The sequence below is a fragment of the Hemiscyllium ocellatum genome, chromosome 10 (genome assembly GCF_020745735.1).
Source record: "Hemiscyllium ocellatum isolate sHemOce1 chromosome 10, sHemOce1.pat.X.cur, whole genome shotgun sequence".
NCBI lineage: Eukaryota > Metazoa > Chordata > Chondrichthyes > Orectolobiformes > Hemiscylliidae > Hemiscyllium > Hemiscyllium ocellatum.
In genome coordinates, this window is record NC_083410.1 from 390,195 (window position 1) to 407,762 (window position 17,568).

A 17,568-nucleotide genomic window follows, 5' to 3' on the forward strand; every position below is an offset into this window, starting at 1 on the left:
CTTGAAAGAAAACTTTGAAAATTAATATGTCTTTTCCAGGAGATATGATGTACTCCAGCCCCATGGTGCCCAATGCTCACAGATGGTTATCAGTGTGTCAGTGTGCGCTCTCACTGCAGAAGAGGCGCTGACTGTCAGATTGAATAATATTCTCCAATGGAACAAGGCCTAACTATATTAATGGCTTTTTAGTCAAGCCCAGGAACAAATCCTTTCTTAACAACCCCTTATACTTACCTCTTCCTTCCTTTTGCTGACCCCCTTTATTCTGCCCTCTTGCTTCACACCATCTTGCTCTGCCCACCTATTGCTCTACCCCCTCGCTTATACTGTTTGGATCTGCCTCTGACTCTTCACCTTTCTCCACTCTTCTGTCTGCTGATCACTTTGGGTGACACCATGTCTTTTTCTGACTATCTCTTCTTACTAACCCAACCTGCTACTCCTCTATAACATGTGCGTAATTCTACTTCTTAAATTTTCAGACCTCTGCATCTTACTGTTAATTTTTGGATATTTATCTTTGACTGTTTTTATCTCTGATTGCTGCCATGTGTCCATTTGACCGTTCATGTCTGTGCTGCTGTCCTCTTTTTACATAAAGGACAATTTAACTTGTGATCTCTCCCAGTCTTCTCCCCTTCTCACTTTATCCAAATCTCAATCCAATTTCCTAATCTCCTAATCGAACCCACCTCCAGCAGACATTTAATTATCACATCCTCGCCCCTAATCACAACTTCATCGCGAATACACTTTCCTACAGGATGCCATGTTTCTTTATTAATTTTTTTTCAAAAAATCTTTCCTCACTAGTTCTTGCATGTTCCGTCAATAAGGAACAATGTTTTCCCCATATATGCTAGCCAGACATCTCATGGTTTTGAGTGCTTTTATCAAATCTCCTTTCAGTGTTCTTCGAGGAAAACCATCTGAATCCCTCCAGCCTATTTACATAATGAAGTCCTTTGTCCCTGGGACCCTTTTTGTGAATCTTTTCTGCACCACGTCCAGAGTAACAATTCAGTGATTCTAAGCTTGAATATTGGATGCAAAGCTGTTAATGAAAACGATTGATCTTCAATTTAGTGAGCTAACTTTGTTTATATTCACCAGGATTAAAGGGGTCAGTCCAAAGGTAACGAAAATTATTCAAATATTGCGACTCCGCCAACTCTACAATGGCTCCTTTGTCAAACTGAACGAGAAATCATTGAGAATGCTGAAGATGGTGGAGCCTTATGTTGCCTGGGGGTAAGGATTGTCAATCAACAGATTCAAAAAAGAAATACAATTGTTTCTGATGAAAAGCAGGATAAAGGGCTGTGAAGAACATGCAGGAGAGTGGAGTTGAGACCTTAGCAAGATCACCCATGATGATGTTAAATGGTGGAGCCGGCTGAATGGACTGAATTGCCTGCTCCCACTCCTAATTCCTGTGTTCACTGTCAATCTGACCCTTTGTGTTACATGTCATAGACTCCATGACAAAGGATCTCTTAGTCAATGAATGGTATGTTTGGCTCAGTGTAAGATTGTCTGACAGATTGGAAGGCAAATTTGAGTCGGAAAATAGTTGACTGTTAGCTGTCCTCTCCATGGCCTACCAAGCCATCCAGTTGTATGGAATTGCTACAAAGTCCTATGAAGGAATGAAACCATTTGTTCCGCCTGGCATCAACTTTGATGCAAGGGCACATCAGGCCTTGTTGACTCTGCAAAGTCCTCTTCATGACTATCTGGGCACTTGTGCCAAACTTGGAAGAAATGTTCCACAGACTAGTTCAGCATCAGCTTGATATTGTCTCAAAGGCATGATTTTGTGAGTATAATTATTAGAGATCACTATCCCCCCAGAGAAAGGAGCTGCCCTGAGAGTCTTCCACATTGACTCTAGGCCCAGTGAAGTTTCATAGCATCAGTTAAATGTGAACAAGGTAACTTCTGGCTGATTACTATGCACTCGCTCCTCAGTTAATGAATCAGTGCTCCTCAACCATCCTAAATGGGATAGATTTTGAATCTCCTGGCTGAGGCTGCCATACAGGTCTGGCCTTTTCAACCTTGCCCCTGGCCTGAACATGGTGACTCTCAGGTTAAACTCACCACTAGATCTCTCTTTGAATGAGCAGCTATGGTTTGCTGGAATTAAAGCTACATTAGACTTCATCAGGTCAAAACTGTGCACCTACAAGGTGCTGTGGACTTCTTCCACAGGATGCAAGTACTGAATTGAAAGAGGTGAGCTGTGAAATTCCTGAGTTGATTGGCATAAGAAGTGAGGAGGGATTGGAGTTTTGGTGGGTTTAAAAGTAGACATACCCCTAGGTCCAGATGAATTGTTTCCCAGGTTGTTGTGAGAGACAAGGGAGGAAATAACAAGGTCCCTAATTACCAGAGCAGGTACCAGAGGAATCGAGGACAGCTGATGTGATCCTACTTTACAAAAAAGGTGGTAGAGGTAGACCAGGGAATTATGGCACTGTGAATTTCTTACCAGTGGCAGGGAAGCTATTGGAGAAAATAATTAATCCCCATTTTAGAAGGCGAGTTTGGTTGAGGGTAGACTCGTGGTTTTGTCAGAATGGAGGTCATGCCTAACGTATTTGACTGAATCTTTCAAGAAGGTGACTGTGTGTGTGTAGATGAGGGTAGGGCAGTTGATACAGTTTATATGGATTTCAGCAAAGCCTTTGACAAAGTCTCAAATGGAAAACTGATAAAGAAGGCAAAAGCACGTGGGATCCAAAGTAACTTGGCAGGGTGGATCCAAAATTAGCTTAATGGCAAGAAACAATGTGGCGGTGAAAGGTCGTTGTGTGACTGGAGGCTGGTGTCCAGTAACATTCCATGTGGATCAATGCTGGGCCTGTTATTGTTTGTGATATTCATGATTGAGAGACATGACAATGTGGCAGGGCGATGGTAAGTTTGTGGATGAAATCTACAATAGTCTGTAGAGTGGGCTTTTTTTTGGTTCTGTTTTATTGAGATCTGTCTCTTGATTAAAATTTTAAAGTATGTTGTGGTTCTGTTTGCCGAGCTGGAAGTTTTTGTTGCAAACGTTTCGTCCCCTGGCTGGGCGACATCATCAGTGCTTTGGAGCCTCCTGCGAAGCGCTTCTTTGATGTTTCTTCCGGTATTTATAGTGGTCTGTCCTTGCCGCTTCCGGGTGTCAGTTTCAGCTGTCCGCTGTAGTGGTTGGTATATTGGGTCCAGGTCGATGTGTTTGTTGATGGAGTTTGTGGATGAATGCCATGCCTCTAGGAATTCCCTGGCTGTTCTCTGTCTGGCTTGCCCTATGATAGTAGTGTTTTCCCAGTCGAATTCATGTTGCTTGTTGTCTGCGTGTGTGGCTACTAGGGATAGCTGGTCGTGTCGTTTCGGGGCTAGTTGATGTTCATGAATGCGGATTGTTAGCTGTCTTCCTGTTTGTCCTATATAGTGTTTTGTGCAGTCCTTGCATGGTATTTTGTAAACTACATTAGTTTTGCTCATGTTGGGTATCAGGTCCTTTGTTCTAGTGAGTTGTTGTCTGAGTGTGGCTGGTGGTTTGTGTGCCGTTATGAGTCCTAAGGGTCGCAGTAGTCTGACTGTCAGTTCTGAAACGCTCCTGATGTATGAGTCCTTAGGACTCATACCGGCACACAAACCAACAGCCACTTTCAGACAACAACTCACTAGAACAAAGGACCTGATACCCAACATGAGCAAAACTAATGTAGTTTACAAAATACCATGCAAGGACTGCACAAAACACTATATAGGACAAACAGGAAGACAGCTAACAATCCGCATACATGAACATCAACTAGCCCCAAAACGACACGACCAGCTATCCCTAGTAGCCACACACGCAGACAACAAGCAACATGAATTCGACTGGGAAAACACTACTATCATAGGGCAAGCCAGACAGAGAACAGCCAGGGAATTCCTAGAGGCATGGCATTCATCCACAAACTCCATCAACAAACACATCGACCTGGACCCAATATACCAACCACTACAGCGGACAGCTGAAACTGACACCCGGAAGCAGCAAGGACAGACCACTATAAATACCGGAAGAAACATCAAAGAAGCGCTTCGCAGGAGGCTCCAAAGCACTGATGATGTCGCCTAGCCAGGGACGAAACGTTTGCAACAAAAACTTCCAGCTCGGCGAACAGAACTTCCAGTTCACCGAGCTGGAAGTTTTTGTTGCAAACGAGCACCCGAGCTACAAATCTTCGCACAAACATTTAAAAATATAAAACATAGGTACTAAGTTAGTCTAGAGCAGGGTTTTTTAGAACAATAAGATTGTGCTATTTTCTGGATCTATAGATTGCCAAGGTGGAAAGATGGCCTTTGATAGAGTGATGTGCTCTTTCTGTCAGATGTAGTAGATTAGGGAGAGTTTCTAGGTGACTGATGATTATGTTTGCAAAGAGTATGTTTGTTGTAAATCCTATCAGATTGCGTGGATCAGTTGGAGCTGTAGTTAGAGGCAATGAGGAACTTGTATGAGCTCAGAGGTGTGATGGATGGCAGTTGGTGGAAGAGAGAAAACCTGCAGATACAGTCAGGTAAAAGGGTTATCTCTAGGATAGGTAGGAGAAGGAGGCAGGTAGTGAATGAGTCTCCTGCAGCTATTCCCAAGTCATCTAGGTTTGCCCGCTGAGCTGGAAGGTTCATTTCTAGATGTTTCATCACCCTACTAGGTAACATCTTCAGTGGGCCTCAGGCAAAGTACTGCTGATAAATTCCTGTTTTCTATTTATATGTTTGGGTTTCTTTGGGTTGATGATGACATTTCCTGTGGTGATGTCACTTCCTGTTCTTTTTCTCAGGGGATGGTCGATGGGGCCCAAGCTGATGTGTTTGTTGATAGAGTTCCGGTTGGAATGCCGTGCTACTAGGAATTCTCGTGTGTGTCTCTGTTTGGCTTGTCCTAGGATGGATGTGTTGTCCCAGTCGAAGTGAGGGTAGGAATGGGAGGACGGAGCAGCTGAATATGTGGCTAAGAAGCTGGTGCAAGGCAGAATTCACATTTTTGGACCTTTGGAATCTCTCCTGGGATAAAAGTGACTTGTATAAGAAGGATAAATTGTACCTGGATATACTGGCAGGGAGGTTTGCTAGAACTGCTTGGGAGGATTTAACCTAGTACAGTTGGGAGGGGTGGGATCCAAGGAGATAGTGAGGAAAAAGACTGGTACAGTTGGGAAAAGGAGCAAGTCAAACAGTCAGGGCAGGCAGTGAACGATGCAGAGAATGAGGTAAGATTGATAAATTAAATTGCACTTATTCAATGCAAGAGGCCTAACAGATGAACTCAGGGCATGGTTAGGTACATGGGACTGGGATATCACAGAAATTACTGAAACATGATTCAAGGATGGGCAGGACTGGCAGCTGAATGTTCCAGGATACAAATGAACAATAGAACAGGGTGCAAGAGAGGAGGGGAAGTGGCATTTTTGATAAGGGAAAGCATTACAGCTGTACTTTGGGAGGATATTCCTGGGAATACGTACAGGCAAGTTATTTGGGTGGAACTGACAAATAAGAAAGGGTTCGAAGTCCAGGGTGAGTTCCAGTTCTTGGTTTTTCTTATTTTGTTTTAAAAAAACTAAAAATTTAAGTTATAAGTTCCAGTACTTAACTTTTTTTTTAACTTTTTTAAACTAAAAATTTAAAAAGTTTTTTTTAAAAACACGCCGGGTAGACCCAGAGGCTTGTGTTGCTAGGTTACCTGGGTAGGGTTTTTTCTCTATTTAAACGCGCAGGCGAGTAACCCGAGGCACTTCGGCAGAAGAGCCTCCCACCCGCCCTCCTCCTCTAACCTAAATAATAAGACCCGTTGCGACAAGCAGGTAAGTGCTGCGTTTTGCTTGTTTGGTTTCTTTACATTTAGTTTTTTTTTAAAGAAAGCTAGCTTTTTAGAGGGATGGCAGTGCAGGCAGTGCAATGTTCCTCTTGCAACATGTATGAGGTGAGGGAAGCCATTAGCGTCCCTGCTGAGTACACTTGCAAGAAGTGCACCCATCTCCAGCTCCTCCAAGCCCGTGTTAGGGAACTGGAGCTGGATTTGGATGAACTGCAGATCATTCGGGAGGCAGAGAGGGTCATAGATCAGAGCTTTAGGGAAGTAGTTACTCCGAAAGTTCAAGATAGATGGGTGACAGTGAGGGAGAGTGGGAGGAGGAAGCCAGTGCAGGGACCCTCTGCGGTCATTCCCCTCAAGAACAAGTATACCGTTTTGGATACTTGTGGGGGGGATGACTTACCAGGGGCAAGCAACGAGGTTCAGGCCTCTGGCACGGAACCTGGCCCCGTTGCTCAGAAGGGAAGGGTGGAGAAAGGTAGAGCGATAGTTCTTGGGGACTCGATAGTGAGGGGTACAGACAGACGGTTTTGTGGGGGCGACAGTGACTCACGTTTGGTATGTTGCCTCCCAGGTGCAAGGGTACGTGATGTCGCTGATCGTGTTTTCCGGGTCCTTAAGGGGGAGGGGGAGCAGCCCCAGATCGTGGTCCACGTTGGCACCAACGATATAGGTAGGAAGAGTGGTGAGGATGTCAGACAGGCTTTCAGGGAGCTAGGTTGGAAGCTCAGAGTTAGAACAAACAGAGTTGTAGTCTCTGGTTTGTTACCCGTGCCACGTGATAGAGAGTCGAGGAATAGGGAGAGAGAGCAATTAAATGCGTGGCTACAGGGATGGTGCAGGAGGGAGGGATTCCGGTTTCTGGACAACTGGGGTTCTTTCTGGGGAAGGTGGGACCTCTATAACCAGGATGGTCTGCACCTGAACCTGAGGGGCACCAGTATCCTTGGGGGAGGTTTGCTAGTGCTCTTTGGGAGGGTTTAAACTAACTCCGCCGGGGCATGGGAACCTGGACTGTAGCGTTAGGGTACAGGACCTTGAGTGTAGGGAGGTTATGAATAATGCAGCGATCTCGAAGGAGGGTGCCTGTAAACAGAAGGGTGGATTGAAGTGTGTATACTTCAATGCCAGAAGTATAAGAAATAAGGTAGGTGAACTTGCAGCGTGGGTTGGTACCTGGGACTTCGATGTTGTGGCCATTACAGAGACATGGTTAGAACAGGGACAAGAATGGCTGTTGCAGGTTCCAGGGTTTAAATGTTTTAGTAGGATCAGACATGGGGGTAAAAAAGGGGGAGGTGTGGCATTACTTGTCAAAGATAGTATTACAGCAGTGGAATGGACGATGGAAGAGGACTTGCCATCTGAGGTAGTTTGGGCTGAGGTTAGAAATAGGAAAGGTGAGGTCACCCTGTTAGGTGTTTTCTACAGGCCTCCTAATAGTCCTAGAGAAGTAGAGGATAATATTGCGAGGATGATTCAGGAAAAGAGTGAAGGTAGCAGGGTGGTTGTTATGGGGGACTTTAACTTCCCAGATATTGACTGGGAGAGCTATAGCTCGAGTTCATTAGATGGGTCGGTGTTTGTCCAATGTGTGCAGGAGGGTTTCCTGACACAATATGTAGACAGGCCAACAAGAGGTGAGGCTATACTGGATTTGGTTCTAGGTAATGAACCAGGCCAGGTGTTCGACTTGGAGGTAGGTGAGCACTTCGGGGACAGTGACCACAACTCGGTGACTTTTACTTTAGTGATGGAGAGGGATAATCGTGCGCCGCAGGGCAAGAGCTATAGCTGGGGGCAGGGAAATTATGATGCAGTGAGGCATGACTTAGGATGTGTGGATTGGAAAAACAGGCTTCAAGAGAAGAACACTAATGAGATGTGGGGATTGTTCAAGGAGCAGCTACTGCGTGTCCTCGATAGGTATGTACCAGTCAGGCATGGTGTAAAGGGCCTTGTGAGGCAGCCGTGGTTTAGTAAGGAATTGGAATCCCTTGTGAAAGGGAAGAAGGCGGCATATGTAAAGATGAGGCGTGAAGGTTCAGTTGGCACGATAGAGAGTTATAAGGTAGCCAGGAAGGAGCTAAAGAGAGAGCTAAGAGAAGCGAGAAGGGGACATGAAAAGTCTTTAGCTGGTAGGATTAGGGAAAACCCAAAGGCTTTCTATAGGTATGTCTAGGGTAGGTATTGGTCCAGTCAAGGATAGTAGTGGGAAGTTGTGTGTGGAGGCGGAGGAGATTGGAGAGACACTAAATCAATACTTTTCATCAGTATTCACTCAGGAACAGGACACTGTTGCTGATGTGAATATGGAGTCACAAATGATTAGAATGGATGGCCTGGAAATATGCAGGGAAGAGGTTCTGGGAATATTGGAGAGGATGAAAATAGATAAGTCTCCTGGGCCTGATGGCATTTACCCTAGGATCTTATGGGAAGCTAGGGAGGAGATAGCAGAGCCATTGGCCTGGATTTTTATGTCGTCATTGTCAACGGGAATAGTACCAGAGGACTGGAGGATAGCGAATGTGGTCCCCTTGTTCAAGAAAGGGAGTAGGGATAGCCCTAGTAACTATAGGCCAGTGAGTCTGACTTCAGTGGTGGGCAAAGTCTTAGAGAGAATGGTAAGGGATAAGATTTATGAACATCTGGATAGGAATAACGTGATCAAGGATAGCCAGCATGGTTTTGTGAAGGGCAGGTCGTGCCTCACAAACCTTATTGAGTTCTTTGAGAAGGTGACTAAGGAAGTGGACGAGGGTAAAGCAGTAGATGTTGTGTATATGGATTTTAGTAAGGCGTTCGATAAGGTTCCCCATGGTAGGCTAATGCTAAAACTACGGAGGTATGGCATTGAGGATACATTAGAGGTTTGGATTAGGAATTGGCTAGCTGGAAGGAGACAGAGGGTAGTAGTTGATGGACTATGTTCATCTTGGAGTGCAGTTACTAGCGGTGTACCACAAGGATCTGTTTTGGGACCATTGCTTTTTGTTATCTTTATAAATGATCTAGAGGAAGGGCTTGAAAGCTGGGTAAGCAAGTTTGCGGATGACACAAAAGTCGGTGGAGTTGTGGATAGTGAGGAAGGAAGTGGTAGGTTACAGCGGGATATAGATAAGTTGCAGAGCTGGGCAGAAATGTGGCAAATGGAATTCAATGTAGCTAAGTGTGAAGTCATTCACTTTGGTAGGAGTAACAAGAAGATGGATTACTGGGCTAATGGTAGGCTACTTGGTAGTGTGGATGAGCAGAGGGATCTTGGTGTCCATGTACACAGATCTCTGAAAGTTGCCACCCAGGTAAATAGTGCTGTGAGGAAGGCATATGGTGTACTGGGCTTTATTGGTAGAGGAATTGAGTTCCGGAGTCCTGAGGTCATGTTGCAACTGTATAACACTCTGGTGCGGCCTCATCTGGAGTATTGTGTGCAGTTTTGGTCGCCATACTATAGGAAGGATGTGGAGGCATTGGAACGAGTGCAGAGGAGGTTTACCAGGATGTTGCCTGGAATGGTAGGAAAATCTTATGAGGAAAGGCTGAGGCACTTGGGGCTGTTCTCATTGGAGAAGAGAAGGTTTAGGGGAGATTTGATAGAGGTGTATAAGATGATTAGGGGTTTAGATAGGGTCGACACTGAGAACCTTTTACCGCTAATGGAGTCAGGTGTTACTAGGGGACATAGCTTTAAATTAAGGGGTGGTAGGTATAGGACAGATGTTAGGGGTAGATTCTTTACACAGCGGGTTGTGAGTTCATGGAATGCCCTGCCAGTAGCAGTGGTGAACTCTCCTTCTTTATGGTCATTTAAGCGGGCATTGGATAGGCATTTGGAAGTTATTGGGCTAGTGTAGGTTAGGTAGAATTCGGTCGGCGCAACATCGAGGGCCGAAGGGCCTGTACTGCGCTGTATCTTTCTATGATCACCTTATTGGGATTGTATTATCGACCACCTCAATAGCCAGTGAGAAATTAAGAAAGAAATTTGTAAGGAGATCTCAGTTATCAGTAAGAATAATAGGGTGATTATGGTAGGCGATTTTAACTTTCCAAACATGGATTGGGACTGCCATGGTGTTAAGAGTTTAGATTGGGAGGAATTTGTGTACAAGAGAAATGTTTGATTCAGCATGTGGATGTACCAATTAGAGAAGGTGCAAAACCTGACCTATTCTTGGGAAATAAGGCAGGGCAGTTACAGAGCCCCTTGGGCCAGTGACCATAATTCTGAGTTTTTAAATAGTGATGGAAAAGGATATACTGGATCTAACTGTTGAAGTATAAACTGGAGCAAGGCCAGTTTTGATGGTAATAGGCAAGAGCTTTCAAAATTTGATTGGAGGCAGATGTTTGCTGGTAAAGGGACGGCTGGAAAATGGGAGGTATTCAAACATTAAATAATGACAAAAATGAGATAAAGAACAGGAAATTACATCACCAACCCAAGGAAACCTAAACACATAAATAGAAAGTGTGTCACTAACACCAGTGCTTCACCAGAGTCTCAATGAAACGTCTGAAAATAAACCTTCCAGCTCAGTGAGCAAACCAACATCCAGAACCCCAACCTGAGCTACAAATCTTCTCAGAACACACTCAGGTATTTGTTTCACAGCCAAAGGTTACATACTTTCAATTTTCCAGTACATGCCGAGACTGCGGTCAGTCACATGACAGGTGCCTGCATTCACTCACCTTCAACTTCATAACAAATCACTAGAAGTTGATTACCTGCTGCACCTGCAAATCAGTATGATGGCTTTCATTGCTAGAGTGATTAAATTTAAAAGCAGGGAGGTTTTGTTGCAATTGTACAAAGTATTGAGGCCACACTTGGAGTATTGTGCTCACTCCTGGTCTCCTTGTTTGAGGAAGGATATCCTGGCTCTGGAGACGGTGCAAAGGAGGTTCCCCAGGTTGATTCCAGAGATGAGGGGGTTATCCTACGAGGACAGGTTAAGCCACCTGGAACTATAATCACTAGAATTTAGAAGAATGAGAGGGGATCTTGTAGAAACATAATTTTATGAAAGGGATAGATAAGGTAGAGGCAGGTTGTTTCTGCTGGTGGGTGAGATTCAGACTGGCCTAGGGGACATGGCCTCAAGAGTAGGGGGAGTAGATTGAGGACAGAGGTGAGGAGGAACTGCTTTTCCCAGAGTGTAGTGAATCAATGGACTTCTCTGCCCAAGGAAGCAGTAGAGGCAGCTTCATTAAGTATATTCCAGACACTGTTGAATGGATTTTTGCATGGTTGAGGAATTAAGGGTTAGAGGGATAATGCAGGTGGGAAGAGCTGAGATGAGCGATAGCTCAGTCATGATCTTAATGAATGGTGGAGCCGGCTCGATGGGCCAAATGGCTGCTCCTGCTCCTATTACTATGAAACTATAACTGTAGAGATGGGCAATACAGAAATCTACTTTAACCTGTGCCAATGCAATAATGAAGAGAAAGAGGGTCAAACTTCAAGAGGGGACATTGGGAAACAATTTCTAAATGGTAGATAAATGAACTGGTGAGAAAGTTTAGGATCTTGTATCATGCTGGTTTGAGTAGTATGGAATGGAAAATGCTTCGTACTTCAGTACAGTCACGTAATGTTACTAATATGTACGTACCATGTCTGCTGCATTTTGTTTTCTCTTTGTAGGTTTCCCAACTTGAAATCTATCCGTGAACTGATTCTGAAACGGGGCCAAGCAAAAGTCAACAAGAAGCGTGTAGCTTTAACCGACAATGCAGTCATTGAGCAGCACCTGGGTAGGTATCCATTTTGTTACCGTAATCTCATCACCAAGAAAGAATCGTGATAATGGACATCGTGCATAGATTTACAGCACAGGAGGCAGCTGTTTGGGTCACAAGGTAAAAATAGGAAGAGTGCACTAAATAGGTTGACACCATTCAAAGTTAACAATCACCTATTCCAGATGACATCCATCCCATGTTGCTGATGCAAACTAGGGTAGAGTTGGAAGAAATGCTTTTAACAATCTTTCAATCCTTAGTGATTTCAGAGAAGTGAAGGATCCCTACAGTGTGGAAACAGGCCATTCGGCCCAACAGTCCACACTGGCCCACTGGAGAGTATTCCACCCAAACCCATTCCCCATTATTCTACATTTACTCCTGACTAATGCACCTAACCTATATAGCCCTGAACACTATGGAATTTAGCATGGCCAATTCACATAACCTGCACATCTTCGGATTGTGGGAGGAAACTGGATCACCCGGAGGAAACCCACACAGACACGGAGAATGTGCAAACTCCACACAGGCAGTCACCCAAGTCTGGCATCGAGCCTAGGCCCCTGGCACAGTGAGGCAGCAGTAAGACACCATGCCGCCCTTGATTGATTATATTCCATCCCTCTTCAAAAAACAAGAGGAATAATCTTGTCAACTTCAGGTTATTCAATCTTATGAGGGAAAACGACTTGAGACCATTGTCAACAACAGGATTTGTTTTCACTTACGGAGAGGTTGTATAGGTCAATGGTGAGGCCTCTTCTGGAATACTGTGTCCACTTCTTTTGCCCAGTTATACAAATGATATTACTAAACTAGAGAGGGTTCAGAAGAGATTAACCAGGATGTTGCCAGGTATGGAAGGTTTGAATTAAAAAGAAGAGCTGGATAGACTGGCACTTATTTCACTGGAGCACAAGAGGTTGAGAGGCGACCTTATAGAAGTTTATAAAATAATGAGAGGTATGTATAGGGTTAATAGTAGTTGTATTTTCCCTAGGATGGTGGAATTTCAGGACTCGGGGGCACAGTTTTAAGGAGAGAGATTAAAGAAGTATTGAGGTGCAAGCGTTTACAGAGGGCACTTTGTGTGTGGAATGAACTTTGTGGGGAAGTGGTGGATGTGGATACAATTTGTGTTTAAAAGACATTTGTGTAGCTATATGAATGGGAACGGTTTGGAGGGATATGTGTCAGGAGCAGACAGGTGAGACTAGTTAGGTTTGGGATTATGTTCAGCATGGATTGGTTGAACCAAAGGGTCTATTTCTGTGCTGTATGACTCTATAAATTAAGAAGGGACGGCCAGCACAGAAGGCGAATGATGTCTGACTAATCTAATTAGTATTTTGTAGTAGTAGAAAGGGTTAGTGATCTTAAGTACAGTAGATACAAAGCATTTGGAAAGAAAATACAGAATTATTCAGAAAATAAGAACAACGGTAATTTCAGTGTGAAAAGATAAATTTGGTGAAAGGATATTTATTGTCCAACAGAAGTTCTTCTTGTGACCTATAAACCCTTGATGTCCAGTTGTATTACCATCACTGAATCTATCGCTTTCATCCCTGGGGGTTACTATTGACCAGAAATTGAACTTGATCAATTGTATAAGAATGTCTTGCTGCAATATACAGGTTATTGGTGAGGCCACACCATGAATATTGTGTTCAGGTTTGGTCTGCTTATCTCAGAAAGAGTGCTCTTCGTGAGTGGGAGTGCAGTGAAAGTAAGCCAAATTGATTCCTTGGATGGCAGGACTGACTTATGAGGAGCAATTGAGTTGATTAGGATTGTATTCACCTGAGTTCAGAAGAATGAAAGAGATCTCAGAAACCTATAAGGAAGGATATTCCTGATGGCGGAGGAGTGCAGAACCATGGGTCATTGCTTAAGGATAAGGATCAAATTGTTTAGTACAAAAATGTGCAATTTCTTCACCCAGAGAGTGGTGAGCCTGTGGAAATTACTACCACAGAAAGTGTTTGAGGCCAAAACATCATTTTCAAGAAGGAGGTAGGTACAGTTTGTGTGGCTAAAGGGTTCAAGAGAAATGGGGGAAGGCAGGTTTGGTGTATTGAGCTCAATGATCAGCCATGATCTTATTGAAAGGCAGAGCAGGCTTGAAAGGCCTCCTCCTCCTCTTATTTTATTTGTTGATATGTACAATTACTGTGACTGCAAAAGCAGGTCAGAGCTGGGAATATAAGAAATAGGAGCAGGAGTGGCCATTCAGCCCTCAATTCCTCTTTCATGTGGCTCCTCATAGTCCGCAACATCTCAGAATTTCAAAATGTACCATTTCCTCTTTAAATACTTTGTGATTTAGCCTCCACATCTCTCTGAAAGAGAATTGCAAGCATTCATTTGCTTCTGGACTCCCCTAAGCCTGCCCATCATCTACAAGACACAAGACAGGAATATTATGAGTGCAACCATTTTTTGGATGATTGCACCTTTAATAACACTCCAGAAACACCATTAGGACAAAGCAGCCTATTTGATTGACACCCCATTCATTGCCTTCAACGCTCACTCCCTTCAACACTGACACACAGTAGCATCAGTGTGTACCATTGTAAAATACAATGCAAAGTATCCATATTCCTTCTAAGCCCTGCCTGAAGGGGTGGTGCAAACAAATTAAACAGGAACTTCCCAATGTAACTATACGTAAGTGGCAATATCACTGGTATAGGAGTTGAGAACCACATGGTGTTGGCCTGTGGATGTAGGTTTGAATCCCACCATGGCAGATAGTGAAATCTGAATTTATTACAAATCTGGGATGCATAAATAAGCTGATGGCAACCATGTATCCGCTGTTGATTATCATAAAACCCGTATGGTTCACTAATATCCTTTCCTAAAGGAAATCTATTCCTCTTACCTGGTGTTGCCTGCATGTGACTCCAGACCCAGAGCAATGTGATTGACTCTTAATTACTGCTGGTCTAACCAGGGCCACCCACATCCCATGAATTTATGAAAAGAAAATTGGAAGGAACGAAAATTATAGGGATATGGGAACGAGAAGGAATGTGGATCAAATTAGATATTCAGTATAGAATCGGCGTAGGCATAATGGATCGAGAGTGTGGTGCTGGAAAAGCACAGCAGGTCAGGCAGCATCCAAAGAGAAGGAAAATTGATATTTTAGGCAAAAGCCCTTCATCAGAAAGCCTTCCTGATGAAGGGCTTTTGCCCAAAACATCAACTCTCCTGCTCCTCGGATGCTGCTTGACCTGCTGTACTTTTCCAGCAACACACATTCAGCTCTAATCTCCAGCATCTGCAGTCCTCACTTTCACGTAGGCATAATGGACCCAGTGGCCTCTTTCTGAGCTCTGACAATTCTGTGCACTACCTTAGATAAATAACTCTTCATGGAGAGTGAGAATGAAAATGAGAAAAATGACAATGTAAATAAGTTGAAAGAATTTGAGGGTTATAACATTATGGCAACAAGGTAATGTTGTCATTGTCCCAGAGGATCATAGGCTGTTCTCCATTGGAGCCAACTGGAACTGATTTAGTCTAAGGGTCATCATACCTCAGGTGAGGAGAAGGTAGGATCTTTATGGTAACCTCAGCTGGTGCAGGAATTGAACCTATGATGTTGGCATCGCGTTCTATTGCAAACTAGCCATCCAAACAATTGAGCTAGGGATGGGCAATAAATGCTGGTTCAGCCAGAGATACCCTCATATTGTGAAATACAGGTACTTCCATTTGCTTTATTATAGTATTATATAAGCTAGTACAGTTTATATTCACTTTATTATTTTATTTTGTCTATAGGAAAATGGGGAATGATTTGTCTCGAGGACTTGATACATGAAATCTATAGTGTGGGAAAATCATTCAAGGAGGCTGTGAACTTTCTTTGGCCCTTCAGATTGTCTGTAGCTCGACATGCAGCAAGAAACAAAGTGGGATTTCTCCATGATTTTGGAAAGACGGGGAATCGTGGAGAAGAAATCAATAAACTGATTCGGCAGCTCAATTAAAGGTAAAGGGATAGATTTGAATTGCCCTCCATGCAGATTAAAGTCAGAGGTTGAAGTGCATTGATTGCCTAGATATGAAATTGGTTAAAATGACTTGTAAAAACCTGCTATATACTTAATAAAAAAAATACTGGTTTAAACAGAGGACTCTGGAGCGTGATATTACAGATTTAGTAGAACTCATTAAGAGTTGTACTAAATGTTGCCTTATTTTCACAATGAGGGATGATGCTAGACATTTCATTGCCATGTGATTGTGTTCAGAACAGTCTTGCCCAGAAAACGATTTTTTTTTCTCCATTAGAATCAACTGTGTGCTGAGGAATGCGCAACATCATAACTTCCTGATAGAAAACAAAAACAGAAATTGTTGGAAAAACTCCGTAGCTCTGCAGCATCAATGGAAAGTGATGTTCAAAAGAAAGTTCACTGGACCTGGTTTCTGTCCACAGGTATTGCCAAACCCGCAGAGTTTTTCAACAATTTCTGTTTAGTTTTTGGTTTCCAGCATCCACAGTTCTTTTGTTGTCTTGTTTAGTGTTTAACTTCTTGTTAGGTTCTTGGGCAAGTAGCTGAAGCCTTGTTAGTAGATGTGAAGCTGGAAAAGCACAACAGGTCATACAGTATCCGAGGAGCAAGAAAGTCAACAATTCAGGCCAAAACCTGAACTAGCCTTTAGGAGGCTAAAGCCTTGTGTTTGAACAACAGAGGGGCTTGTAACCTGCAAACAGAAAGCACCAATGCTTGTAGAATCCCTACAGTGCGAAAGCAGGCCATTGGGTACACCCCTACTGTCAAAGAGCATCCCACCAGACCCACGCCCTACATTTACGATGGCTCGTCTCCACATCCACCTAAACTACACATCCTTGGACATTGGGAAGAAACCAGAGTACTCAGAGGAAACCACACAGACACGGGAGAATATGCACATTCCACACAGTCACCCGAGAGTGGAATTGAACCAGGTCCTTTTTATGAACCAACACCTTTGGGACCATGAATGTAGTGATGATCAAATATTCCTTTTGATCAAAGGATTCACATAATCAATGTAAAACACATACTAAATAATACAAATGTAAGGTGTACACATTGCTGTAATACTTACAGCAGAAATCATTTAAATTATAACAACTTAACAGCAAAGAGTTTTATCTCTTGCAATCACATCCTCCATTGTCTTTGTGACATTGTGAAGATCATGATAATATGGTGAACTTACGGTATTTCAGGTATGTAATTTTTGCTGGTTTATCAAGAGTGTCGGTTCATAAGGTGCTGGTTAAAACAAAGTTTGCTGTACCTAAATCTCGCTCTCGCTCTCCCTCCCTCTTTTCCCCCCCCCCCCCCCCAACTGTCTTTCTGCACTGCATGGAGAAGTAACAAAATCTGGTAGCTGTTCTCACTTATTAAACTTCTCTCTGTGTACATTCCCTTACTGGAAGGGAAAAGCAAAAACACATCTGCAGTTACACTGATAGGGTGAACCCTCAACAAGTTGGAATCAACATTCCCACGACTTCTGTCTTCATTAAAGAATTGAATGGAACTGAAAGAAAGCAATTGTTGAATGTTTGTAATCCAGACTGGTGCCAAATTCTGCTCCTTTGACTTTTTTTGTTTCCCTGCCCGTAGTACCTGTGTTTTGTTGTCTTATTATTCGTCTATGAATTTTAAGAAAGGGATTAGAGTTTAGATCATACAGTTTGAAGTTACCAATTCATGCATCTTTTTGCTATTAATTAAAAACAATTTGATTATAACAAATAGTTATTCTTTTGTTAATGAAAAGTCATGAATGAGACAGGTTATTTTAACAATTTGATCATTTAATCACATTTTCACGTTTGCGATGGCTCAAGGAATAGATGGGCTTGTTTGCAGCACACTATGCCAGTGAGTCATGACAGACTTAAAGCAGAGAGC

The 17,568-nt window shown here is 43.3% G+C and overlaps 1 protein-coding gene across 2 annotated transcripts in view; it reads left to right on the forward strand.

Annotated features, from left to right (window-relative positions):
• rpl7l1 (ribosomal protein L7-like 1) overlaps positions 1–17,568 on the forward strand; it is a 34,149-nt gene that overhangs the window by 14,191 nt on the left and 2,390 nt on the right. The window contains exons 4-6 of one of the 2 annotated variants that reach the window (XM_060830710.1): positions 1,117–1,254; positions 11,529–11,638; positions 15,431–15,641. In XM_060830710.1, coding sequence (XP_060686693.1) covers positions 1,117–1,254; positions 11,529–11,638; positions 15,431–15,639 — 457 coding nt within the window. In that variant the 3' untranslated portion in view covers positions 15,640–15,641. Of the gene's footprint in view, positions 1–1,116; positions 1,255–11,528; positions 11,639–15,430; positions 15,780–17,568 lie in introns of those variants that run through there. The other variant, XM_060830711.1, reaches the window with a different exon arrangement.